Source organism: Polypterus senegalus, chromosome 18, assembly GCF_016835505.1.
Source record: "Polypterus senegalus isolate Bchr_013 chromosome 18, ASM1683550v1, whole genome shotgun sequence".
Classification (NCBI taxonomy): domain Eukaryota; kingdom Metazoa; phylum Chordata; class Cladistia; order Polypteriformes; family Polypteridae; genus Polypterus; species Polypterus senegalus.
The window spans coordinates 92476762-92499730 of record NC_053171.1 but is presented as its reverse complement, the minus strand read 5'-3'; the positions used below and the strand labels follow the sequence as shown (position 1 = coordinate 92499730).

General features: G+C 38.0%; 1 protein-coding gene across 1 annotated transcript in view; it reads right to left on the bottom strand.

The window, feature by feature from the left end:
* The window catches only part of LOC120518766 (cholesterol 24-hydroxylase-like), a 35804-nt gene extending 20878 nt beyond the window's left edge, over positions 1–14926 (bottom strand). Inside the window, exons 1-2 of the mRNA XM_039741717.1 lie at positions 14171–14926; positions 3470–3547 (exon numbers count right to left, since the gene is read on the bottom strand). Coding sequence (XP_039597651.1) covers positions 3470–3547; positions 14171–14319 — 227 coding nt within the window. The 5' untranslated portion in view covers positions 14320–14926. The remainder of the gene's footprint in view (positions 1–3469; positions 3548–14170) is intronic.
* Positions 14927–22969: the final 8043 nt, after the last annotated feature.

Sequence of the window (22969 nt, the reverse complement as noted above, 5' to 3'; positions counted from 1 at the left end):
TTTTCAGAGAGATACTTTCACGTTTCGCAACACGAGACTTTGTGCCAAAAGATTTAACCACGCCCGGGGCCGGAAATAAAAGACAAAGAGTAGATGACAAAATAGAACATTGTAAAGAATTCAAAAATGTTGGCGTGATACACATGCAGAAAGAGATAATGGAAATACTAAAATTCGAAAGTCTCAAAAAATGATAGTAAAGATCACATTAGCGCAAACAAATGGAAATTATTACTCCGTGAAATAACGGAACAGTGAAAAGAGATCGAATATATTGTTCGGTTTTAAACTTTAAGCCGGAGACGAGCAGATCATCTAATTCGTGTTACCATTAGGGAAAAGTAGTGTTTCTTCCCAGAGAAGATAATTAAAAGATTTGTTGTTTAGTGAAACTGAAATCCACATACTCGAGCGGCAGAGACGTGAAGTGGCTGGCGCACAGTGCAGGCCAGGGGGGTTGGCGAGCAAAGGGGGCTAACATATTTTAAACATATCATAACATAATCAACTTTATCTAATTCATGTCAGAGTTACAGGGGACTGGATTCTATCCCAGCAACATCAGGTAGAAATTTAGTCAAATTTCTTCGGTCTGCAGATTGTTCATTGACTGACCACTCCTTATTGCTGCTTGCTCACAAGTGCATTAACAGGTGAAAATGCACATCAACTTGCTTTTCAAAGAAACCTTTAACATGAAAACAAGGATCATCAAACATATTACTACAGTGTTAGACACAAAATCAACTAGCATATAAAGAAAATAAACTAAATAAAAAAATAAGGATTTACATGGAGTATAACCCTCAAGACATTGATTAGAAAATGTACTGTCAAAGAAAGGATAAAATCATGAATGTTTTAGTCTTCAGCTAAATTCCAGAGACCTTATTCATAAATCTTGTGTATGCACAAAATGAGGCTTGAAACATGCGTACGCCAACTTCCAACACAAACACAAAATGTGACAGGGGAACATGCTTTTATTTGTGGCAAGTCTAACCCAACCATACGCAACATTTCGGAGAAACTGGGAAATAACGACACCCTTGACGAAGCAGGGAGATGCAGCCAGAGTGGCTAAATGATGACTCGCACACATAATAATTAATATCACCAAGCCATTGTTACATTGTGCATTGATGTGACAAATATATCACACCTCAAATACAATGAATCTGCTGTGCTGATTGTAATTTAGTTCCCTTTTAAGGGGGCCAATGGTACATATTTGCACTGAAGAACTTTTTTGGTTATTCATCAGCTAATATATTGGTGACCTGCTGTAACTCCTAAGGGAACTGGCCAACAGGTCAGGAATAGGTCTTCCTAGCGGTCCTATAATGCTGCACATGATATTCTGCTCTCAGTTGCGGAGCACAACCATATACTCTTGAATGCATGTGGTGGGGTCTTGGCACGTCAATGAAGTTCTACAGCATTGTGAATACATATGTGTAAGGTTGATTAGCATGCTACACATACAGTATGGATGTTTCAGAGCGGCATGTTCATGTTAACGTACTGTATCTACAAGGTGATTGTAATTTATAAAGGGTGAACTGTGTAGAGATGTGCGTATGGCAGGTTTCATAAATCTGATCTTTTTTTGGTGCACGCGTTTTCCTGTTTTATCAGTGTGTGCATATTTCCCCATGCAAAGTTTTATAAATGATGCCCTAGGTCTGTTTTGGGCAGAAAAAATTTAAATTTCTGAGGAAAAAAAAAATTTTTGGATTGTCCATAGTAAAAAAAAATAAGAACAAAACCACAGGTGCATGAGGAGAGGTTGGGCTGACATTGGCGCGCCCACCACACAATGTCTGGACCATCTGGATTGGGACCCAAGTGCAGCGCAACAGTGAAGATTTTTTATGGTGGTTGGAGTTTCAATCCTGCCACCAACCTCTAGGTTTTTCCTTGCAGGGCTGGATGCAGATTAACGTCATACTCAGGATGAAGCCTTGCTCAAAGGCCCAACAAAGTGGAGTCACTTCTGGCGTTTACGGGATTTGAACTGGCAAGCTTCTGATTGCCAATGCAGTTCCCTAGCCTCAAAGCCACCATGTGTGCATGACCATTAACATATGATTGAGGTTAAATCCAAAACAGACCTATTGCTGAAATAAATGGAGTCTGATAAAATAAAAACATCATTGCACTTTCTTGTTAACGTAAGCCACTGATGTGAAAAGCGAAACATCGTAACATAAACAGAAAGGAATTAAAAATGTTTGTAATGGCACCAGGCATCAGCTAAAGAATAACAATTAAGTTTGGCTTTTCATCTCAGACAAGCATGGGTGGACTGGAATCAAAAACTGCAGCCCACATGGACACATGCTGTAACGGTCCCTGTTGACTTATGAGGACTACAGTACAGCGTAACGACTGACAGAAAAGCACAGGCCGTACAGGCCCTGCACTGTGCCCCTAAGTAAGTGGAAGGCATTAACTGACAAAATGTAGGCAAGCATCAGAAAGCAAATACTGTTCATGAAAGTGAATGAGCAAAACAAAACTTAATATTAGATTCTTTTTAAAGTTGACTTTCTGAAATACTTTATTTGAGATGAATAAAGGTTCTTGTTCCATTTCATAGCCTTAACTTAAACAAAATTGAGATCAACTCCATGTATAGATTATGTCTACACAGCAGACAAGATCTGGCATACCAAGGAGCAGGACATGAAAGTGGAAATTAATCAAAACTGGGAGGTCAAAAAAATTGTGTGTGTAAGCCAAAAATGAAGTCAAAAGCAAAAGGAAAAAACTAAACATCTTTGAGTTTCATTATTTTGTGTAGGTGAATCAACAGAGGTTTTTTTATTCACAGCTTGAATGGGGAAAGATTGCTCCTGAAGGTCCTTTATTTCTTTTCTGTCATAATACCCAGGTCACCTCCTGTAATAACGCGGCATCCTGTATCCTAACAACGGGCACCTAAAATCGCAGTGAATGTGCGCAAAACAAAACGACGAATGAGACAGGCCAAAAATGAATCTGCAATTCAAACAGACTGGAGTATCAAAAAATAAATGCCAGAAATTAATTTAGGGGCTCTAAATCCTCTCAAAATGAGTACTGAATCATAAAATTTGATACACATTAATTTGTAAAAGAAAAAAAAAAAAAGATTCCTAATGGTATGTATGCAGCTTACTTTTAAATAAGACACTGATCATGATGTTATTTGCTGATGAATACACACATGCAGATTACTAGGAAAAACTTTAATGATCAATTAAGCTGATGATGACACTGAAATGTGACATTACAAAAACAAAACCACAGTAGCTAAAATTCAATTTATATACAAATAATCTGCCAGAAATAAGAATAACAAGAAATAAGTTCCTGTAGCTATACTCAGAACCTGACAAACAGAGCAACAAAAACTTGTCATAGACCTCAGGTGTACCTCCAAAGTTGCAGCATAAATCATAAAAAATATGTTTGAACGACTTACCATTGGCGAAATAGTTCATGGCTGACTTCATAATCATCTGCTGCCTTCGTAAACTTTATGAAATGTCCCAGTAAAAAACTGAAGAAGAAAAAAAACATTTTGAAGAAGTTGGAAAATGAAAATAGAAGGTTCAGTTACAGAAGCACCAAAATGACTGTCACAAGGTCCATACAGTACTGAATCACCACTTACTCTGTTGAGCTGATGATGCCTGTGTTTAGCTGTAGTCTCTACAGAGTTTAGCTTCTCAGGTACAAAAGAAAACATTCTGACTCTAAAGATTAAATGAAATTGAGTGTGTCTCCTTCTCAAAACAGACTCGTCGGGGATCGAACCCATGTTTTGATTAGAAGTTAACAGTTGATACCGTTGCGCCACTGAAGCAGTCATAGTAAATGTGTTTCAATGTCACACCCTAATGCGTGTTGTTTTTCTGCAGTTATATTTTTGAATAAAAGTGCACTTGTTCTGTTATATTCGTACCTTTTGTGAAAGTGTTTCTTTGATATTTGGACTTCAGGCTTCAGACAATATACAGTAAACTTCATGTCTACATTTTGTCAATTATTACTAAAACATGAAAAACATTTCTTTTTTAACGATGTGTTTACATAGATCGTTGTAGACACGGAACACACATGAAATGCATGTGTTCCAAATAACGATATAGTATTTATAAAAGGTGTCATTTTGCTTGACTTCTCACTCTATACAACTCTAAGCAACTGACACGCAGGTAAACAGATTTTGCTGCTTATCCAGACATTTACAGGACAAAAGACGCTGACGGAGAGGTGCGAAGCGTTTTAAGGTGGGACGGATCTATGAGTTTTTTCGTAGGCTCTGGTAATTCTAGTGTTCATGGATCTCAGTCCCTTCAATATGCAGAGGTATCTTAACACGTCTCTGATGACCTCACGCCAGCTCTGCTGCTGCTGCACAGTACATCACGCTCTGCTGGTTAAGGGATTACTAGTAAAATGTTATGCTCACCTTAATGTTTTTCTAGTTTTAAAATATTTTTTAGCTTTTGTTTTTTATTTAGTTTTTGATTTTAATTCTACTTTCCACCATTTTCGAATTTTAGTTTTATGTAGTTTTTGGTTTTTTTTTTTTAGTTTTTATTTAGTTTTAGTTTTTTGCCATTTTCTATTTTTTTCATCTTTTTTTGTTTTTATTAATTTAGATTTGTAGCAATTACCTTTTACTTTTTGTTACATTTTATTATACTCACCAAAAATGTTGACATGGGCATATAATGTATAATCATAAAATGCAAGAAACAAATAACAAGTGTGTTTTGACGTCACTTATTGACTTAACCTGCAACACATTTAAGCAAAGGGCGGCATGGTGGTGCAGTGGTAGCGCTGCTGCCTCGCAGTAAGGAGGCCCAGGTTCACTTCCCGGGCTCTCCCTGCGTGGAGTTTGTATGTTCTCCCCATGTCTACATGGGTTTCCTCCTACAGTATAGTCCAAAAAGATGCAGGTTAGGCCATTAGTGTTAGTGCATTAGCGATTCTAAATTGTCCCTAGTGTGTGGGTGGTGTGTGTGTCCTGCGGTAGGCTGGCACCCTGCCTGGGGATTTGTTCCTGCCCTGTGTTGGCTGGGATTGGCTCCAGCAGACCCCCATTGACCCTATATTAGGATATAGTGGGTTGGAAAATGCCTGACTGACGTTTAAGCAAATGGTTATTTAATTTTATTTAATTTTAAATTAAAATTAAAAATAAAAGTGCTGTTTTTATTTTTGAGATTCCCTTTGCAAGTGGTTAGATCACTGCGCATATACACTCTTTGGTTTATTTTTGATATCTCTGGTGTGGGATGGTACAGCAAGCTGTTTGCTGCTTGTGCTGATTGACACATTTATAAAACAAAAGACGCTGATGGAGGGGTGTGAAGGGATTTAAGGTGGGCCAGGATTACGAGTTTTTTCATATGTTTCAGGAATTTTTGTGTCAATGCATATGTTTTACATAATAAATATTAACTGAATATAAATTGATATTTGGTGAAAAATGGAAAATGTGAGTTTTCCTGGACAACTGTGTACTATGATTTGGTCACAACTGCTGCCGTGATTCATTTCCTAGACTCAACAAGTTCAACTCCTCTACAGGAAAGTTCATCGGTTAAGACTCAGCTGTGTACTTGTGAATTTTAACTTAGCAGGGTCATGTAAAAGCTTTAACGCATGGTGAAGTGCTGGGCTTCATAAATACTAAGGCAAGAGTGCAACAACAGTGTGCCATCATAAATCTGATAGCAAGTACTCACCTCTCTCAAACTAAAAAGTGCAGTTTTTTTTCCAGGTAATTCTTTTGCTCGTTCACTGCTGCTGCTACCAAGCAAGCACAACACTAAAGCTCATGATCTAGTCCCGTCTTCAACTGCGCAGCATCTTGGGTAATACTATTAAAGGGGAGGGCTCACATATTGCATAACAGTCACATCCACGTCCATACAAAAAGATATTACCTTTAAAACACAAGTACACGACACATTTTCAGTTTTCTTCTGCATGTGTGTTTTGTTTTTAAATGTATTAGCAAGTTTTCTGCTAATTCTTTTACACCCACTACTAGGATCAGCCTTACTAGGATCGGGGCTGTCCCATCTAACTTTGGCTGCTACAGCTGTATGATGTCACACTGGCCTTGCAAAGCATCATGGGGCACTGGGGGGAAAAAGGTTGCCAAAGCCGACTGCATGATTAATTTCCAGGAAAATATTCATCAAACACAACATGTTTGCTGAGAAAAAATGTTTTGGAGAATTTTACTTATCAACACTTTGAAAAATGGGGAAGGCGTGTTTTCTGCTGCTTTGAAGAACCTGTCTTTGTTGAGTTTTAAGTACTAGGGTGTTGTACCATGTTAGCCATTATGAATGTAATGAAAAGTCAAGCAAAATGACACCTTTTATTGACTAACTAAAAAGATTACAATATACAAGTTTCGAGGCAACTCAGGCCCCTTCTTCAGGCAAGATGTAATACAGAAACGGGAGTTCACTGTGTTTATATACACACACTAGGAGAAGAAACAACATTGGTAAATCTTGAATTGAGAAATCTTAAATGTAAAAAATTAATGGATTCATTCAGGCTAGGGTTTATTTAACAAGAGGGAAAAGAACAATGTATGGTCAAGATCTTTGAATAAGATAACTGTCCATCAAAGTCTTTTGAAGTTTCTGATGAGTTTTTCCATACAATGTGGGTCTGTAGACAGGTTGTCGGTGTCATTCTGAGAGATGCAAACAATCCTCACATCTGGCCATAAGACCCATGTCTCTATTCAAACCATGTTTTAATGTATTAAATTTTAACATGAGTTTGACTTCCCATTCTTTTCTCTCTTGCTGTGTTTTGAAGATGCCCATAAGCCCTGTGACTTTGAAGTCCCTCTCACAGTGTCCATGGCTGTTGAAGTGGGCCGCTACAGGAACATCTGTTTTGCAACGTTTAATGTGGAACCTGTGTAAATTAATTCTATGGCGAAGTTTTTGTCTAGTTTCTCCCACATAGACTGCAGTGTCTGGACATTTCATGCAGAGAATTAGGTAGGCCACATTAGATGATCTGCAGGCTATTTTATACAATTACAACGTGATGTCCTTTAACATTTTAAACCACAAAACAGGCATTGCATTTGTTTTTACTTATAAAAATGTTCCACTTAAAAACACACAATTTCCCAAGACAAATTAATGTAGGCCATGATTGCGAACTTGAAAAACACTAAACTTATCTTATAAGCAGGTCTGGGAATGTTACGTTAACGTCAGATGTTTTCCCATTTACTTTGCAACTCCCATATTCAATGAACTTACCAGGAAGCAATTGTACACTAAAATGGAAATGGGAATCTGGGCCAGACTACACCGTTCTCTACTGTAGCTGAAAAGGATATTCTAAAAGCTTTTAAAAACTGTCTGGGCAAACCATTGAGGCTACGCACAAATGAGCCAAACATGTGTACTGAGGGACTGAAGAGCCCTCTGCATTTCGAAGATTTCTAGATTTTTAGTAAGTACAGTGGTGGCATATCACTTCTTAACTTTGTTATTACACATCCATGTTCCCCAGGACACTAAAGTCGAGTATCTACATACTGTATAGAAATGCATGACTTTTTGTCATACATGGGCTTTAATGTTAAACCTAATAAATCTGAGACCTTGGTAAAACATCCAGAGTCGTTTCCTGACTGTACCTGAAGGTCCCCTTGCAGTCCAGCCCTACATTCAGCGGGTTGGAAAATGGATGGCGGTTACTGCCAGGCTGCGTAGTTCTGCCCAGCTTTACATTAGAAGATACCCATCATCTGACTCTGCAAATATCAATGAACAGCACATACAGTTCATTGCGTGACATGATTACTTTAGAGGGTTGGTTTCTGCCTTCTACTTATCACATGCTACCACTGATAAGGTGCTTGCCAAGCTCCTTGAAATAGTTTATGTGGCATGGTGCACGCTTACTCATACTGGTTCTTTAATGGCATTTTCCTGGGTTGTATGGTTCCCTGCAGAACCATTACTAGACATTTAACATTTTATTTGGGAAAGAGTTATTTCCATATGAAATTAGTAGTTTTGGATTTGAAAAGGTTCCCAATATGTGGACAAATGGGTTGCATTTTGTAAACTCTTTGTTCTAGCAACTTGAGCAAGCCTTGATGTTATCAGGTTTGGATATTTAACTGTACTTCTAAAATGGCACACCCTGCAAGCTTGTATACAAACCCACCTTTTAGTGATATGGAATGTGTTTTGTAATTCAGATGACCAAAGTGTAACGCAGCTATTTTGCCCAAGGGGCCTTCATGTAGGACTTGTTGTGGACCAACTTGAACTGTGTTATAAAAAGCATCGAATGACATTTACAAAATTAGTGTTGCGGGTTCACAGCATGCGAATCCCCCCATAGTAATAATAAAAAGGCTTGGCATTCTATCGCCTAAATTAAAAATGAAGCTTGTTTCTTTTACACCTTTTTTTAAGAAATTTAAATATCTTATTGTTTCACTTTTTTGCAAAAGTAATGTTAGGAACTCTAAAATATGTGCTTTCCCATTTAAACATCAAACAACCGTCTCAGACACATTTTATGAGCAATTTATAGTGCCCAAGACTTTTCACACTACCTCACTTTACTGTATGTTTTTTTTATATCCATAAATGGGGGGAGGGTTACGTCAGGAAGGGCATCCGGTGTAAAATTTTGCCAAATCCATATGCGGACAGATGATCCGCTGTGGCAACCCCTAACGGGAGCAGCTGAAAGAAGAAGAAGAAGAAGAAGATATACTGTATATATACAGCAATAGACTGGCATTCTGCTCAGGGCTGTGCCTGCTGTTGAATAGGGCTTTGTCATCTCATGGATGACAACGGATACGCTTGTCATTTTTTATATTATTTATTTTTTCAGAGTGATGGTACACATTAATATTCCATGGGAAATTCTGTTTTAAAGTTTATATATATTAAAAATATCAAAAAAAACTATGTTTGTTCTGGCAGTATAAAATGGGGTCTAAGGAGCAACACTGCAAATGTGAAAAAAGCCTTAAAATCTCAAGCATTGATCTGCAACTTTAAGATTGCATGCATATTGTAAACCTGCATATCCATGTTTTCAGTTTATGACTTATGGTTCCAGCTCTTACAGTTGTAATTTCTGATTTGAGTGCTTAGGTAATGACTATCCACATCGTATGTCTTAAAAAACATTTTTATAGATTAATATTTAAACACTATAATTCCTGAAGCCTACGAAAAAACTCGTAATCCCGGCCCACCCTAAATCCTTTCACACCTCTCCATCAGCGTCTTTTGTTTTGTAAATGTGTCGATCAGCACAAGCAGCCTGCTGTACCATCCCACACCTTGACGGAGCTCAGCTCATGGGCAAAAATTTCTCCCAGCTAAAGCCAAGGCACAATATCTGTGTGTGATGTGCCTGGAGTTGTATGGGTAAATAATACAGTATATCGTTATTTGGAATACATGCATTTCATGCGTGTTTCATGTCTACAAAGATCTGGGTAAGTGTAGGATGAAAGGAAACGTGTGGGATGGGACAGCAAGCCGTTTGCTACTTCTGCTGATCGACACATTTACAAAACAAAAGACACTGATGGAGGGGTGTGAAGTGATTTAAGGTGGGCCAGGATTACAAGATTTTTATTATGCTTCAGGAATTCTAGTGTCAATGCATATGTTTTGCATATTAAATATTAACTGAATACAAATTGATATTTGGTGAGAAATGGAAAATGTGAGTTTTCCTGGACAACTGTGTACTATGATTTGGTCACAACTGCTGCCGTGATTCATTTCCCAGACTCAACAAGTTCAGCTCCTCTACAGGAAAGTTCATCGGTTAAGATTCAGCTGTGTACTTGTGAATTTTAACTAAGCAGGGTCATGTAAAAGCTTTAATGTATGGTGAAGTGCTGGGCTTCATAAATACTAAGGCAAGAGTGCAACAACAGTGTGCCGTCATAAATCTGATAGCAAGTACTCACCTCTCTCAAACTAAAAAGTGCAGTTTTTTTTTTTCCAGGTGATTCTTTTGCTTGTTCACTGCTGCTGCTACCAAGCAAGCATAACACTAAAGCTCATGATCTAGTCCCATCTTCAACTGCACAGCATCTTGGGTAATACTATTAAAGGGGAAGGCTCACATATTGCATAACAGTCACATCCACGTCCATACAAAAAGATATTACCTTTAAAACACTAGTACACAACACATTTTCAGTTTCCTTCTCCATGTGAGTTTTTTTTTTAATGTATTAGCAAGTTTTCTGCTAATTCTTTTACATCCATTACTAGGATCGGGGCTGTCCCATCTAACATTGGCTGCTACAGCTTTATGATGTCCCACTAACCTTGCAAAGCATCATGGGGCACTGGGGAGAAAAAAGTTTGCCAAAGCCAACTGCATGATTAATTTCCAGGAAAATATTCATCAAACACAACATGTTTGCTGAGAAAAAATGTTTTGGAGAATTTTACTTATCAACACTTTGGAAAATGGGGAAGGCATGTTTTCTGCTGCTTTGAAGAACCTGTCTTTGTTCAGTTTTAAGTACTAGGGTGTTGTACCATGTTAGCCATTATGAATGTAATGAAAAGTCAAGCAAAATGACACCTTTTATTGACTAACTAAAAAGATTACAATATACAAGTTTCGAGGCAACTCAGGCCCCTTTTTCAGGCAAGATGTAATACAGAAACGGGAGTTCACTGTGTTTATATACACACACTAGGAGAAGAAACAACATTGGTAAATCTTGAATTGAGAAATCTTAAATGTAAAACATTAATAGATTCATTCAGGCTAGGGTTTATTTAACAAGAGGGAAAAGAACAATGTATGGTCAAGAACTTTGGATAAGATAACTGTCCAACAAAGTCCTTTGACGTTTGTGATGAGTTTATCAAAACAATGTGGGTCTGTAGACAGGCTGTCTGTGTCAGTCTGAGAGATGCAAACAATCCTCACATCTGGCCATAAGACCCATGTCTCTATTCAAACCATGTTGTAATGTATTACATTTTAACATGAGTTTGACTTCCCATTCTTTTCTCTCTTGCTGTGTTTTGAAGATGCCCATAAGCCCTGTGACTTTGAAGTCCCTCTCACAGTGTCAATGGCTGTTGAAGTGGGCGGCTACAGGAACATCTGTATTGCCACGTTTAATGTGGAACCTGTGTAAATTCATTCTCTGGCGGAGTGTTTGTCCAGTTTCTCCCACACAGAGTGCAGTGTCTGGACATTTCATGCAGAGAATTAGGTAGACCACATTAGATGATCTGCAGGCTATTTTATACAATTACAACGTGATGTCCTTTAACATTTTAAACCACAAAACAGGCATTGCATTTGTTTTTACTAATAAAAATGTTCCACTTAAAAGCACACAATTTCCCAAGACAAATTAATGTAGGCCATGATTGTGAACTTGAAAAATAGTGAACTTATAAGCAGGTCTGGGAATTTTATGTTAACGTTGGATGTTTTTTCCCAGTTACTTTGCAACTCCCATAAATTAATGAACTTACCAGGAAGCAATTGTACACTAAAATGGAAATGGGAATCTGGGCCAGACTGCACCATTCTCTACTGTAGCTGAAAAGGATATTCTAAAAGCTTTTAAAAACAGTCTGGGCAAACCATTGAGGCTACGCACAAATGAGCCAAACATGTGCACTGAGGGACTGAAGAGCCTTCTGCATTTCGAAGATTTGTAGATTTCTAGTAAGCACAGTGGTGGCATATCACTTCTTAACTTTGTTATTACACATCCATGTTCCCCAGGACACTAAATTCGAGTATCTACATACTGTATAGAAATGCAAGACTGACTGGAAACAATTTTCCTTAGACTGTGCACTATGCACGAATGTCAATCAATGATTATATTTGGCATTAAGTGAATTTCATTCCAGGCAGTACGGTGGTCCTTGATTTCTGCTTTGATCTCTGATAGTGTAGACTTTACATGTTCTCCCCATGCCTGTATAAGTTTTGCTTCGAGAGCTCCACTTCAAGATGCTGCAAAGACAGAGAAGGGTGACATTCCAGTTTGCACATCTGACTGGTGTAAGTACCACAGTGGATGGACAGGCATCATGAAGGGGATGGAGGATGATTCTTTGCCTGTATGAGCTGCACAGTTGGGAGGGTACAGGAACCCTTTCCCAGCCTGGAGACCAATATAATGGAAGGACCGGGGGAGACAAAAAACAATGTTTGGCTCCTTCATCCAAAAATATGTTGGATGGTAGCACCCCTGGGCTAGGATTCCCACACAGACATCTGCAGGACATGCTGGGACCTGTAGTACTATGGGACAGCCCTATTGGGTTCTTTGGGGGCTGCTGGGATTAGTAATCCTTACTTTCATGGACTTCTGTTTGACCTGAAAGTGCTTTCAGTGTGCTTTGCCCTAACACTACAAGTGACCCCAGGCCATAGATAAAAGTAGCCATTCAACCTCATTCAAGCGAGTCGGAGTCGGGAAGCAGTGGAAGACATTTGCTTGGAGAAAGAGCAGTAGGATGAAGAAGGAGGAAAGTTTTTATTGTTGTGGTGTGCTGCATGGAGGATACTAGTAGGGCCTGTAAAAGTACTAGCTAGAATAAAATTATTATATCTGAACCTGAGACAAATACTCCTCTGCATTCCCAAATCTGTTTAAAGCAATTTAAAATAAGAATGCAGTGTACAGAATGCTGCAGTAATAATACAGGAAAAGACACCCACACCTCAGGGAAATGGCCTCTCAAAGGTATGCTTTATAACCCCTGAATTCCATTTAAAGTAACAGAAAACTGTCAGATGGGTGATTAAGAACCATTCCAAAGCACACTGAAAGTAAAATGGAGGCAAGAAATGTGCTTTTATCAACAACAAAAGCATTTATTTCTATAGCACGTTTTTACACAAAGGATGTAGCACAAAGTGCTTTACGAGATGTTAAAGAAGCAGTTACATGCAAAGAAAAACAAACTAATATTAGATAAAAATAATAATGCATAAATAGAGAAAAAATGAATAATGCACACTTACATCAGATAGATATACAGTACAGGCCAAAAGTTTGGACAGACCTCCTCATTCAATGTGTTTTCTTTATTTTCATGACCATTTACATTGGTAGATTCTCACTGAAGGCATCAAAACTATGAATGAACACATGTGAAGTTATGTACTTAAAAAAAGAAGGTGAAATTAATGGTTTAATTTCAGGTGACTACCTGTTGAAGCTCAACGAGAGAATGCCAAGAGTGTGCAAAGCAGTAATCAGAGCAAAGGGTGTCCATTTTGAAGAAACTAGAATATAAAACATGTTTTCAGTTATTTCATCTTTTTTTGTTAAGTACATAACTCCACATGTGTTCATTCATAGTTTTGATGCCTTCAGTGAGAATCTACCAATGTAAATGGTCATGAAAATAAAGAAAACACATTGAATGAGGAGGTGTGTCCAAACTTTTGGCCTGTACTGTACAAGTAAGAGAAACAGAATCCTTGAATGTAGAATTGTTTTATTAAGTCTCTAAATGGCAGTCTGATGATAAGGTCAGTAGGTTTGAGTATCCATTTAGAATCGCCAAGGCACCTAACCTGCATGTCTTTGGACTGTGGGAGGAAACCCACGCAGACACGGGGAGAACATGCAAACTCCAAACAGGGAGGATCCGGGATGCTAACCCGGGTCTCCTAACTGCGAGGCAGCAGCGCTACCCGCTGCGCCACTGTGACGCCCATTCAGATGAAAATACTGTAATAATATTAATAAAACTCCAGTTACACTGTGTTCCAGGCCATAATGCAGGCTGATTCTATCATCCCGTTGTGACTTCTGAATGTGCCGTCTTGAGGATTCATACCTCTAAAAATAGTAATCTAAAAAGTAATCATCTTGTCCACTTTGCCTGTCTGAAAGTACAATCGCAATCACCTACTTTAAGAAGAACACCTCGTTTAAAGTGTGCATTGACCCCTAAACCCCCTCGCCCGTTAGCTTCACTTTAAAACAGAAACTGGCAGTAAGGGCAGAACTTTGGTAACGTAAAATAATAAAAAGAGCTCTCGTTAAAGTTGAGAGAATTTCTAAAGCAGACCCCCCAACTACACCGTGCACGAAGAGTCGCGTGACGTCCGGGGTGCTCACCTGTCTCGGGGGGGTCCCGGGATGTGGTCGAACTTCAAGTGAATGTATTTGACGTAAAGGCAGTAGAACCCGAAGGCGGCCAGGAGCAGGACGAGCAGCAGCAGGAGTCCAGTGCCGGTATAATGGAGAGCAGTCTGCAAGAGGGACATGATGGCGACCTTTCGATTAGTCCGCTGTCTCCAGCCGTGTCGCTCAAGTTTTTCGTTGTTTTAGCGGCAGAGCACGTGATATAACACAGGGGCACTGCTGACAACCGTGAATAAAGCGCTGATAAGTGTGCGCGCTGACAGAAGGAGCTTAGAGGCCGACGGCTTGTTATAACAGCGCTTCCTGCTGCCAGACTGCGCGCTTCTGCGCAGATTCCTGCGACATACGGAATGAAGTTGGTATCAAAGAACGGCGTAGGGCTTTTAATGTTAAACCTAATCAATCGGAGACCTTGACGACACATCCAGAGTCGTTTCCTGACTGTACCCGAAGATCCCCTTGCGGTCCAGCCCTACATTAAGGGGGTTGGAAAATGGATGGCGGTTGCTGCCAGGCTGCGTCGTTCTGCCCATCTTTACATTGGATGATATCCAATATCTCACTCTGCAAATATCAAAGAACAGCACGCACAGTTCATTGCGGTACATGATTGCTTTAGAGGGCTGGTTTCTGCCCTCTGCTTATCACATGCTACCACTGATAAGGTGCTTGCCAAGCTCCATGAATTAGCTTATGTGGCATGGTGCACTCTTAACCATACTGGTTCTTTCATGGCATTTTCCTGGGTTGTATGGTTCCCTGTAGAACTATTACTTGACAAATTAACATTTTATTTTGGGAAGAGTTATTTCCATATGAAATTAGTAGTTTTGGATTTGAAAAGGGTCCTAATATGTGGACAAAGCATACAGTTAATGATTCATGTCCTGTGTAGTAGGCTACCTAGCACACTACTAGACAGATCAAGAAATAAGGATCGAAGCCTTTTGCAAAAGTCCTTTTAAAATCAGGAACCCATTGGTGTTTCACAAACCTGTTATCATCTATTAATGGTTATTAATGCAGCCTGTTACATGTTTTAATAAAAATATCTTGTCTGGAACCAACATGTGGAAGCTTTTTTAAGAACTATTAATGGTTCCCCTATGGCACCCCTCTAAGGAACTGTTTTGGCAGCTTTATTTTTAAAAGTGTGTTTGCATGTTCTCTTCCTGTTTTTGGTGTGTTGTGGGTTAGGTGGACTGGCGTTACTAAACTGGCCCCTAATGTGTGTGCGTGTAAGTGTTTGCCCTGTGCTGGGCTGACCTGATTTTTATTCCTGCCTTGTGCCCGATGCTTACTTTGTTAGCTTCCAGCTTCCACACAACCCTGCTATGGGTAAGCAGGTTTAGAGAAATTTTTGGATCTGTTCAAAGATGGACAGATGGCAGTCAAAGTTGTTGCCTCATTGCGCCATTCTGCCCAGGATTTTATGGTAAAATGTCTATAACTGGACACAACTGTTGTCAAAGGAAAACCGTTACACTGAACACAGAACCCCATCGATTCAGGTCCCTGACAAAAAAAATCAAGGACAAGTTTCTGGGCGTCACCACCACCATCCTGAGGTGGATCAAGGGGGTTCAGTAATGGATGGATGCTTTCAGGGCCAGCGTGTGGAGTGATGTGATGAAGTGAATGCCTTTGGCCAAAGCAGCATTTTCATAAGAGATTTTTTTTTTTATCATTGTGAGAAAATAATTAAAAAAAGTAAAGTGTGACCCACCAACGTTACATATACTGCCATTTAAATTTGTAAAAAATATTTTCAGTTCAAAATGTTCAAATACGTCAGAACTGCAGTTTGCACTGCCTCGTCACACTGCAACAGAACATCAAAAATGTGTATGTACAAGTCAGTGATCTTCATCCTTAATTTTTCACATATCATAAGTAACCACAAGGGGGCGGCAGAGAGCACAGTAATGCAGAACGTGTTGTATGAATAAAATCTTCTTCTTCCTACCCTCAGTTCCACTCTCGTTACTTTCCTCCTCTCCTCCTGCCTCCAGACACGTCTCCCCCCTCTTCTTCTCCTTCTTCTTCTTCGGCCAACAGTAGCCCAATTTCCTCCAGCACCCTGTTGGCTAACAGTACTGGTGGTGGTCATTGTTAACCCAGGGCTCGACCGATCCCGTATGGAAATCTGTATTGTTGTCCACATATTGATTTGGCAAAATTTTACACTGGATGCCCTTCCTGACGTAACCCTCCCCATTTATCCGGGCTCGGGAGCGGCACAAAGAAACACACTGGCTTGTGCATGCCCTGTGGCTGGGTTGTGTTGTATGAATAAAACAATGGATATTTATTCCACAAAAGCACCTTTACACAATCTTCACACCAGTTATTAGCCACAATACATAATGAATATTCTATTTAAAGCAGTTCTTCAGTGTTGCCTTCTTTCCTCCCAGCTCTGACTCAATTGAACTGAGGCAGCTGAGTCCTTTTAAGTCAGACAATAAAGCACTTCCAGGTCATAGAAAAAATAGCAAAGTTCTCCCCATGACAGCGCCCTCTAGCGATACCCAGGGACCCTGACAGGGCTGCACTTCCAGATTCCAACTGCCAAGCATCCCTGTAGCTGTCCTAACAGGACACCACTGCCACCTATCATATGGAGGATTGAACTGCTCTCAACTCCTGGCTGTCACTAGTCCATCCATTCATTTACAAGGACTGGACACAAAGTTATTAATTTGTTCCGCCGGTCAATCGTCTGCATCGTTGTGCTGGCTTCCTGTCCGGGTAATAGATCCTTCTCTTTTCTGGCCGGAATGCCCGCTCTCCTTCTATACATATTATGTACTCGTATATACTGATTGCAATTCTGTAAAGATTTGTAAATTTCCTGAATGTTATTATGGTGTCAGTCATCAGTACAATGTTTGTGAAATGCCTGGTAAATTTAAATAAGCATGTTTAGTTAGAACACTGAAAAAAATAATTCTTTAGATTAACTTAATTCAACTACATGTAAAATGTCCACGTAATTGAATTGAGTAATTTCAAAGAAATGAACATTGTAATTTAAAAATGATTTAATTTAGTTAATGTAAGGCCATCCATATTTGTTTCTCAAATCCCAAAGAATTAAACTGGATTGATTATATTTAGTGTAGTTATTCCAAACTGTTTAAATTGTATTGATCAAACTCAAGTAAAAATATTTTCACTTAAACCAATCACTACATGTTAATTCAATATATTTAGTTTATGGTAATTTTACACTTTTTAATTATGTGACGAATTTCCATCCAATTATATCATGTCACTCCAACTAAATAAAATTAATTAACCCTCTTCCACCCAAAAAACAGACACACACACACAAGAATAACTCAAAACACTTTACTATAACAATAGTTTATTCAATTTGAAAAATTAAAGTGCTATAAGCTTATCAGCTGCTCATTTGCTATTTTCTCCCCTTATTACTTTATCAAAAATACGCAAATAAAATAATTAAAAAAAAAAAAAAATTGAGGGGCTAAAGCTGAAAGACCGCTCAATTCCATATTCAGATTTAACAGTTATACTGTACATAACAGTTTTGTTGAACGGTGTGTTTTTACTATCAGTCTGATGAACAATATTTGAAAACATACAAGAATTCCTAAATATTTCCTTAAACAGATGTCAATATTTTTTTGCATAAATCACTACTTATCATGTCTCAATAACAGAACTTTACTTGTGGTTTAGTTTTCGAATAATATCTACAATTCTGTTATAAAGTGTAAGTAATGTAGAGACAGACAGAAGCTAACATTTTGATTATTTAAGCATTGAATACAAGTTCAGTACAATCTTTAAATAATCTCAATGAATATTTGCTTTTCAATATGTTACATTGTGTTTACACAAAGTACAATCACATAAATTCTTACCAGCTTTTTAAGCTTTCAGTATGTCTAATAAGCAGGCCAGTAAAATAAACAGTTTTTCTTCTGGGGAAAAAACATCAATTCAAAAATTTCCTTCAATGGTCAGAGGCAAAAAGCTGCACGATAAAAATACTTTTGAAGGAAAACCAAAACTTTCTGCCTCTCTGTGTTTAACCATTTCTAATCTGTAAAAAAAAAAGAAATTGGAATACAAAAGAAAATATCTTCATTGTGTGTATGATGATCGCTGAAGCATTTTAATTTTAAGTGCTTGCACTTTTGGAGAAAGCTTTTGCCCATCCGTGTTCATTACGACCTTCTGAATAACTAAAATTTTAAATGATGAGGGTAGCTCAGGTTGAGTGCATAGATCAGGCCAAACAATTTGATAAAAGCAGAGACGATGTTCTTCAGTTCATTGAGAACCTCAACACCCTCAAGTACAACACCTACATCGTCTGCCTCCTCAGCAGCATCTTCACCCTCTCTTCTTATTCCATATATTCCCATGACTGTTTGTTCAATCTCCCTCTCAGCATCATTTGGGTTGTCATTCTAAGAACACAGAAACACAAACAAAATGAAGATTAGTACTAATCAGATGTATGTAGTAGCTTCAGTGACAGACTTTTGTCACTGTCCTGTTCCACTGACAGACTGAGGAGATCGTTCCTCCCCCACACTATGCGACTCTTCAATTCCACCCGGGGGAGTAAATGCGAACATTAATTTTATTTTAATTCTTTTCATTTTTATTACTATTTAATTTAATATTGTTTCTTTGTATCAGTATACTGCTGCTGGATTATGTGAATTTCCCCTTGGGATTAATAAAGTATCTATCTATCTATCTATCTATCTATCTATCTATCTATCTATCTATCTATCTATCTATCTATCTATCTATCTATCTATCTATCTATCTATCTATCTATGAATTATAGCCTTTACTTCAATAACCTTCAAGTTTACTCCTGGTTTTCACTCAAACCATTCCTAACTATTAAAATGGACTCATAAATAAGAATTCTGTATATGCTTCAGTGTCATGTAGATGCCACTGAAATGACACTTATATGGTTTGTCATCTTTGTTCTCCGATCTTTAACAGTCTGCATAATTAAGACTGAAAAAGCCTACCAAAAATTAAATAAGCCTCATTTTTTTAAAGCGACTGTAATAAATGCAAGATCGTCTAAATTTCTATTAATAAACCTACCATGTCTGACTACAGAAGAAAAAAAAAATTACCATAGTATTATCAAATGAGTTGGGCTATAAACATACAGAATCCACTTTAATGTTCAACTTGTGCTTTTTCTTAGATTTTATACTTGACTTTACTGTTAAATTGCTTACCAAGTACTCCTTCACAACATTTCCGATATCTTCATTAAGACAGACACAGAGGCTCTTCAGGACACACTCTCTTCTTAAATCAATGTTGTCTCTCTATAGGAAAATAAAACCTGTTGACTAGTAACTTACAGTGTATGAATATATATGTGACACATTACATTTTTCCATGTTTTGAATGTACATGTATTGGACAAGTGATGAGCAGTGCCTGGTTGTCTCCACACATACCGCTTAGAAGGGATTAATAAAGTATCTATCTATCTATCTATCTATCTATCTATCTATCTATCTATCTATCTATCTATCTATCTATCTATCTATCTATCTATCTAGAATTAAGGCCAAAAAGTTCTATCTTGGAGTTTGCTAAAAGACACCTGAAGGACTCTGAGATGCTGAGAAATAAGACTCTCTGGTCTGATGAGACCAAGATAGAACTTTTTGGCCTTAATTCTAAGCGGTATGTGTGGAGACAACCAGGCACTGCTCATCACTTGTCCAATACAGTCCCCACAGTGAAGCATGGCGGTGGTAGCATCATGCTGTTGGGGGTGTTTTTCAGCTGCAGGGACAGAACGACTGGTTGCAATCGAGGGAAAGATGAATGCGGCCAAGTACAGGGATATCCTGGACAAAAACCTTCTCCAGAGTGCTAAGGACCTCAGACTGGGCCGAAGGTTTACCTTCCAACAAGACAATGACCCTAAGCACACAGCTAAAATAACGAAGGAGTGGCTTCACAACAACTCTGTAACTGTTCTTGAATGGCCCAGCCAGAGCCCTGACTTAAACCCAATTGAGCATCTCTGGAGAGACCTAAAAATGGCTGTCCACCAACGTTTACCATCCAACCTGACAGAACTGGAGAGGATCTGCAAGGAGGAATGGCAGAGGATCCCCAAATCCAGGTGTGAAAAACTTGTTGCATCTCTACCAAGAAGACTCCTGGCTGTATTAGCTCAAAAGGGGGCTTCTACTAAAAACTGAGCAAAGGGTCTGAATACTTAGGACCAGGTGATATTTCAGTTTTTCTTTTTTAATAAATCTGCAACAATTTCAAAAATTCTTTTTTTTTGTCTGTCAATATGGGGTGCTGTGTGTACATTAATGAGGGAAAAAATTAATTTAAATGATTTTAGCAAATGGCTGCAATATAACAAAGAGTGAAAAATTGAAGGGGGTCCATGTATACCCACTGTATACATGGATAACAGTGGCTGCGTCCATAATGCCCATGTTTTAGTCTGTAATGTTTTACCAAGTGGTACCTACTTGATGATGTTACACCACAGTCCTTGCACTTCCACATTTAAATCACTGAAAAACAAAGAGACGATTTTGCATTGACAAAAATATCAGTCAGGTAATCATCTACACTTACATTTGTTTATACCTACTCTCCCAAATGACTAACCAATCAATTCCAATGAAGAATATCACACTCAAAAGAAGTTTAACAAAAATACATACAACTTAACACAGCCTTAACCTGCTGCTTGATTAGTGGGAACGTTAAAACAAATTTCCTAAACTGGTTTTAAGTGCAGCTGCCCTCAATGATAACAGGACTTCTTAGCAAAACAAAACCACAATGTAGTCTAAGCAACAACAATATATTTTAAACTTAAGTTGTACAGTTGTAAAGACATGCTTATTACTCACATCCCATAATGATAACAAAGATACAATGGGAAATGCAATTTGTTACTGTTACGAATAAACAGTAAAGTTCCTACAATATGTTCATCTAAATTTAGAGATATTTGGTAATTACAGTTGACAAGTTGTCCCAAATATCTGATTGTTTCACCCACAAATGTTCGTAGGAAATGGTAGTTTAACCTTTATGCTTTTATAAAAACAAAAACAATGCAAAATATTATTCATACAGCCATTTAAAATACAAGTATACTTACCAGTAAGAGGTTGCCCTTAATAAAGTCAAATTACTGTGAAGTTGAAATAAAAAAAAAACAGGAAAGAAACCTGTCAAAAAATTACAACACGAGACCAATTATCTTGCAAATTACACATCTATACGAAGTATTTTACTTCATTATTTCGTTCATATTTGCCATCCTTAGATCAAATAACACTAAGGATGCAGCGATGTATTTTACTAATAGCCATCGCGAGAGGTATACTTTTATTTATGATGACAAGAAAAATATTTGAAGGGCATCTAAAACATTGTTTTTAGCAAACACATGCAAAGGTAACTTATTTTTTCCTTAAAACTAGTTGCTATACAGAAATTTTACTGACGAGGATTCTAAAATTCGGATTAGTAATAATTCAAAGTAGTTACTCTAAGGCAGAAATTTAAAAAAAAAAAACTTTTACAAATATTTTTTTAAACATTTTAAATATATTTTAGATTGCTGAAAAATAAAAATGCATAATTCTATTCGTCTAATTAGAATTGTTAACCTTTAGTGAATAGTTGCAAGGAAGAAAACTATGGAGGAATATTTCGGACAAAGTTAAATAAATAAATGCGGACATAAATAAAAGTTCTGTGAAATGTGAACATAAATAAATAAATGTGTCATGAAATGAGAGCCTAAATAAATAAATGTGTCACGAAGTATGTTTTTGTTGCTTATTTATTGATTTATTTCATTTTGTCCGTAACATTCCTGCAAACCGTCATGAAATACAACTTGAAATAAAGCTGTCACTTTCACTCGTCAAAGTTGAGAGGGTGGGCTCTAACACGCCCTCTAGTTACTGATTGGTGAATCGATAGCACAAGAATTAATTAGAAAAATGTTTACTACTGCCGATGAAATGGATTCAGCCGAAGATACTGCGTATTTCAGAGACAGAATTGAAGATTTATCGGAAGAAATTACAATGTTGGCGGCCCTTTTAGACTCCGATATAGATGAAACTATTTTTGAAAATATCGAAGAACTGGTGGACCGGACTCTACTACACTCCAGTTCAGGTGACGCAGTTCCCTGCTCTAGACGTCCATCCTTTGACATTCCAGCTGAGTCAATAGAACACCTTCTGTTATGCGGTTTAAAAGTACGACAGATTGCAGATCTATATGGTGTATCGGAGAAGACGATCACAAGGCGAATGAGCCAGTTTGATATACGGCTGTATTAGTTTAGATACTTTGACATGGAATTCCCAAAGCAACTCCAACTAATATTTTGAACGTCGCGACAGATACCGACACGTCTCGAACTTTCTGGATTGAAAATACGCGACTATAAAAGCAGCAGCAGCTCATCATAGAAACAAACTTCAAATAGAAAAGGAGCTCAGAGTGTCTCGATATCTCGAATATCAAACACAAACCTGGACAGGCTGTGTACTTTAAAGCAGACACATATTAGTCATTAGATCTATGCCTTAGAAATGTTTTATTTTAATTTTAGTTATAATGCATTCGTTGTGATTATATGCTTGCCAATTTAAATTTGAAATAAAAATGTAAAAAATTAATTTTGATGTCTTGTTCATTTATTCGACGCCCTCATTGTACAGCTTCTGCGCCCCACAGTTTGAG